The sequence below is a fragment of the Mandrillus leucophaeus genome, unplaced genomic scaffold, assembly GCF_000951045.1.
Source record: "Mandrillus leucophaeus isolate KB7577 unplaced genomic scaffold, Mleu.le_1.0 Scaffold1165, whole genome shotgun sequence".
NCBI classification, from domain to species: Eukaryota; Metazoa; Chordata; class Mammalia; order Primates; family Cercopithecidae; genus Mandrillus; species Mandrillus leucophaeus.
The window spans coordinates 21464-27468 of record NW_012099932.1 but is presented as its reverse complement, the minus strand read 5'-3'; the positions used below and the strand labels follow the sequence as shown (position 1 = coordinate 27468).

At 38.0% G+C, this 6005-nt stretch overlaps 1 protein-coding gene across 1 annotated transcript in view; it reads left to right on the top strand.

Moving 5' to 3' along the window:
• Positions 1-6005, top strand: part of LOC105553376 (uncharacterized protein C5orf42-like) — a gene marked incomplete at its 3' end in the record, with an annotated part of 28093 nt that overhangs the window by 2496 nt on the left and 19592 nt on the right. The window contains exons 4-6 of the mRNA XM_011999430.1: positions 977-1185; positions 1384-1464; positions 4078-4242. Coding sequence (XP_011854820.1) covers positions 977-1185; positions 1384-1464; positions 4078-4242 — 455 coding nt within the window. The remainder of the gene's footprint in view (positions 1-976; positions 1186-1383; positions 1465-4077; positions 4243-6005) is intronic.

The following is a 6005-nucleotide window of genomic DNA, read 5'->3' as shown; positions in this document are numbered from 1 at the left end:
TGCCTCAGCCTCCTGAGTAGCTGGGATTACAGGTGCCTGCCACCACGCTTGGCTAATTTTTGTATTTTTAGTAGAGACGGGATTTCACCATGTTGGCCAGTCTGATCTAGAACTCCTGACTTCAGGTGATCCGCCCACCTCAGCCTGCCAAAGTGCTGGGATTACAGGCGTGAGCCACCGCGCCTGGCCAAAATGACCTCTTAAAAAAGTTAGGCTGGGTGCAGTGGGTCATGCCTGTAATCCAGCACTTTGGGAGGCTGAGGCAGGTGGATCACTTGACCCCATGACTAGCCTGGGCAACATGATGAAACTCCACAACTAAAAAATTAGCCAGGCCTGTTGGCATGTGTAATCCCAGCTACCCAGGAGGCTGAGGCGAGAGGATCGCTTAAGTCCAGGAGGTAGTGGTTGAGCAGATATCACGCCACTGCATTCCGGTGTGGGCGACAGAAGGAGACCCTGCCTGAAAAGAAAAAAAAAACAAACAAAAAACAGTGTGGTGCACCTGTGGTCCCAGCTGCCTGGGAGGCTGAGATGGGAGGATTGCTTGAGCCCAGGAGGTTGAGGCTACAGTAAGCTGTTATGGAGCCACTGCAATTCAGCCTGGTCAACAGAGCAAGACCCTGTTTCCTAGGCTGGAGTGCAGTGGCACATACCTGTAATCTCACCTGCTCTGGAGGCTGAGGTAGGACGATCACTTGGGCCCAGGAGTTTGAGATCAGTCTGGGCAACATAGCAAGACCCTGTGTCTTTAAAAAAAAAAAAAAAAAGATTGCTTAAAATATTTATGAAGATTTTATATAAGGCATTATTTGATCATTTTATTTTGCATTATATTTAAATGTGATAAGTTTGTATGTATGTTATACTGATGAAGAATACAGGCAAAAAAAAAAAAAAAAAAAGGCTAAAAAGGAGGCTAAACTCATCATTAACCTGAAATTTGCTTTTGATAATTACCTGATTTTATTTGCAGATTGCGTATTCTCTGGAGAATACTGTACAAAAAAACTTTATGGTATCAAGCACAATTAAATCGAAGAGTTCCTGAAGCTGATAGTCAGTTAACTGAAAAGATGACACATGAAGCATCTACTGTCAAGTCCCTGTTATGTCATTTGCAGGCTAACCTACAGAGTACTGGAGATTGCTTGAATCAAACCTTAGAACTTAAATCTATCAATGGTGAGTATTTTATGAATATTTTCTAACTCCATGAATAAATAACATAGTTAACCAGACTTTGAATTTCTAATTGGTTGTAATGATTTGTTTTTCAAAATAATTTCTGACTGAGTGCCATTGACTCAATTTTAAAACAAAGTAAATTTTTATGAAGTAATATAATTAACTATGACTAATCGTTGGTTAAAAACTTTCTAGGGGAAGAGTGTTTCTTATTAGGATCATATGAAAAATCTGTTCAGCTGTGGAAAAAAGCTCTACAAGAAATCGGAGAGAAAGGTAGGAGAGTGTTAAAAAATATGTGCCATAATATTAGCAGAACACGTTTTAGCTTGCTATAGACCTTAACAGTAATTCTGAATTCCAAAACATATGTGCAATTATATTAGCAGGACATCTTTTAGCTTGCCATAGACCTTAAAAATAATTCTAAATTTCAGAGTGCTTATGATATCCTAATGCCAAATAGAATACATGTTGTAGGCAACCTGACACTCATGAATACTTATTTGAAATTATTCTTAACCTTGGAATTGGTAACACTAAGAACCTTTTCAGTGATCTATAGGTAAGTCTCCTTCTGTCCTTTCTTTGATTTGTGGTAAAGCCTGTGGTTGATTGTTGATGGGAAAAATGAGATTTAGATCCTAAACAAAATAATGTGGGTCTTTTTTTTGTCAGTTACAGAGACTACAAGTATCTAAATGGGAAACTATAGGTCATATATTTCACCACCTACTTACCGACTTAGAGAAAGATAGAGTGAGGGCTTTTTGCCTTTAAGTAATTTAAGAATTGTGTGTCAGTTAAACATATCGTTGCATTAATTGTGGGCTTCATGGAGTTTTTGATAAGGATATGGAGTGTGGATGTTAGAAACTGGTTATAGCTTTTATGATATAGAGCTGAGGATATGGCTGAGATGACAGAGGTTCTCAGCTGGTGACCCTGGAACCCTGACTGCAACTCCTACATGGTCAGGTTTGGCCTATTATTATATTTATTTTCTGACTGCTGTGACTTTGTATGTTTCATTAATTCATCTACTTAACCAGTATTTGTTGAGTGCCTGCTATGTGCCCAGCACCGTATTAGGCACTAGGATAACTGAAATAAATTAACTTTACCCTCAAGTTGTCCACAGTCACTTTTCTCATTATGTTTTATGGTAGACATTTAGGGAGCACAGAAGAACACCTCAATACAATCAAGATGGAGTGCAAGCATCAGTCTGGGGAAAGCCTCTTGGAGTTGACATTTAAAATTGAGTAGATATTGGCCAATTAAGGTCATGGAGATGACATAGCAGAGGATATAGTATTCCAAAACCAGAAAGGCTTGAGAAACCCTGGCAATTTGTTAAACTTCAGGTAGTTTAGTAGGACTAGATTACGTGATATATGTATATGTGATATTGGTGAGAGGATCATAAGAGCTAAGTTGAGAGGCAGATGGACAACAGGTGATGAAGGAGGGTCTTTAATGGAGTGCTAAGGAATTAAGATTTTATCTTGAAGACAATGGAATCAGTTAAGACACTTTAGGTAGGAAAAGGACTTGTACAAATAAGGATAGGCCATTTAGAAAGATCACTTTGGTCAGTTGTGGAAGGTCATTTGCAGGACTATGATGTAGGGATGTGGGTTTTACTTGGAAGCAAGAAAATCAGTCAGGTGAGGAGGCTTGAAACCAAAGCAATGTCAAGGGTAATGGAGAACAGAGGTTACATTTGACAGTTATTTAATAGGCTTGATCAGTCTACTTGTGATTGAGTAGACTTGGAGAAAGAAGGCTAGTGTAGTTCTCTGACTTTGGGATTGTCCATCTGGATGAAGAAGAGCAGCATTCACTGAGATGTGAAATTCTGGATGAAGAAAAGTTTTTGTAATGAATTCCATTGTGGACATTTTGTTTAATTTCATTTACAGCTACATCCATTAGGAATGGCTTCTAGTAATGGAGATTAAAAGTAGCAGTGGCTTCAACAGAGAAAGAGTGGCTTTCCTTTGTGAAAGGAGGTCAGAAGTTGCAGTTTGGGGCTGATTTGGTGTTTCCATGGTATCACCAAGGCCCCAGGCTCCTTTAGTTTTTCTACTGTATCATCTTTAGTGCATTGCTTCCAATCTTAGGGCCATTACATAGGCTAAGATGGTTCCTGGACCTTCAGCTATCACATCCATATTCTAGGCAGCAAATAGGATAAAGGTTGGTAGAGCTAGAAAGGTTGCATTTCCTAGCTAATTTACCTTTAAGCACCTTTTCTGGAAATTGTATACAATATTATCTCTTGAATGAGAACATAGTCACATTTTTACATGGCCACATCTAGGGAGAAATTGTGATCTGGGCGCATTATATCCCCAAATAAAATTGGAATTATTTTACTCAAAAAGAATGGTAGGCAACCAGCAGTTTCAGTCTTCAGATATGTAAAGGCAGTTGTCAGGACTGCTCCTATCTTATTGGATAACTGTTTTTTCTGCTTCAGGTAGTCTCTTTGGCCATCCCTTTGATATACATATGGTTCCTTGGAGTTTTTGTGGCATGTTCCCTTCTGTTTCATACTGTGTATACTTGAGATAAAAGTTATTAGTAGACCTTAATGCTAAGATGATAAGAATTTGCAGCTTTCTTTGAGTAAAATCTAAGTCGTCCTAGGGTGTGATGAAAGAAAATAAATTGTTTAGAATTTAAAATGAAAAAGAGCAAAGTATGACTCACCTGTTAAAAAAATCATTTATTGAAGTGTGAAACAGATACAGAAAGGTTTACATATCATGAGTGTACAACTTGATGAATTTTCACAAACTACACACTCCTGTCAATTGAGCACTACACTAAGGGCATTCCTTTGCTTACATACTTTTAAGGTAAGCTTAATTCTTGTTTCAGGAGGAGGAAGGACATATTTTCTTCAGATACGCTATTATCTTTCCCTTTTATACTGCCACCTCTATAGCTATAATTTAAATGATGCTCAAGGATTGTGTGATCAGCTAGCAAGAGAAATCCTGAGATGGTCCCAACTACCTGTAAAAGAAAATAAAGATTTTTCAGGTATGTTTTTTTTTTTTTAAATTTTATTTTTAAAAAGAGACAGGGTTTCCTTATGTTGTCAGGCTGGCTTCAAACCCCTGAGCTCAAGTAATCCTCCCACCTCAGCTGCCTCAAGTGGCTAGGACTACAGAATTCATTATATTTACTCGTTAGTTTGTATTTATAGTGTAGACATGAAATTGCTTATACATAAAAGTTGGTTGTTCTACCTCTCTGGTGATTAAGTATATTGTGTTGGATTTTGGACTCTCAGTTTCCCAATAGCAGGGACTATGTTGAGGTTTTTTGTTTGTTTGTTTTTAAATCTTAGAATCCCCAGGATTTAGCAGTATAGTAATTGCCTGCTGAGCTGATAGTATAATTGCTTTCTTATAACCATATTTGTTAGACATAGTATTAGGTACCCAAGTGTTTTTCCTTAGTATGTTAACTGTTGCTTATAGCGGTTTAGTGAAATCATAAAAATCATTTTCCGAGATATTTTGAGTCTTCTAAAAAATCTGGGCTGAGCGCAGTGGCTCACCCCTGTAATCCCAGCACTTTGGGAGGCTGAGGCCGGTGGATCACGAGGTCAGGAGATTGAGACCATCCTGGCTAACAAGGTGAAACCCCGTCTCTACTAAAAATGCAAAAAAATTAGCTGGGCGTGGTGGCGGGCGCCTGTAGTCCCAGCTACTCGGGAGGCTGAGGCAGGAGAATGGCGTGAACCTGAAAAGTGGAGCTTGCAGTGAACTGAGATGGTGCCACTGCACTCCAGCCTGGGCAACAGAGCAAGACTCCATCTCAAAAACAAAAAAAATAAATAAAAAATCTGTTTACGAGATTGCAGAGTATCTGGATTGACTTTTTCAAAGAGGTGTATTTAAATCAGGCCATAACCAGAGAGAAAGATATATATGAATGAACATGTAATATATTTATAATGGTTATAGGGTGGTAGGCTGCTAGATGTATACTGTATATATGAATGTGTCTGAAAGGCCCAATGTATTCGAAATTTCTAAATAGAGTTGATACCGATTTCATTCTTGATTGTTTCAGCCACTGTTTAAAAATGTCTTATTTTGTGAGGTTTTTTTTTTGTTTTTTTTTTGTTTTTTTTGTTTTTTTTTTTGAGACATGGTCTTATTCTGTTGCCGAGGCTGGAGTGTGGTTGAGTGATCTTAGCTTACCTGACCTCTGCCGCCTGGGCTCAAGCCATCCTCCCACCTCAGCCTCGTGAGTAGCTGGGACTACAGGCATGTGCCACCACGCCTGGCTAATTTTGGTATTTTTTGTAGAGATGGGAATCTCACCCTGTTACTCAGGCTGATCTTGACTTCCTGGGCTCAAGCAATCTGCCCACCTTGGCCTCCCAAAGTGTTGGGATTATAGGTGTGAGCCACTGTGCTTGGCTTACTTTCTGATTTTTTTTTTTTTAAATTTTTGTGTTCATTAAGGAAGTAATACATGTTCATATTAGGCGATTTTGAAAATACGGAAAAGTAGAAAGGAAACAAAATCACTTATAAGTTTAGTTTTTTTGTCTAGGACCTTTTGATATATGTATATGTATATATTACCACAGCTGGATAATCTTATAAATTTAATATTATGATGAATATTTTCCAGTGCCAATAAACTTAAAAAAAATCTATTGAACCTTTTTCCCATTGTACATTTTGTTGCCATGTATTTACTATTTTAAATAATGCTGCAGTGTACCTAAATATTTGTAAGCATTACTAATAATTTCTTTCTTTCTTTTTTTTTTTTTTTTTAGA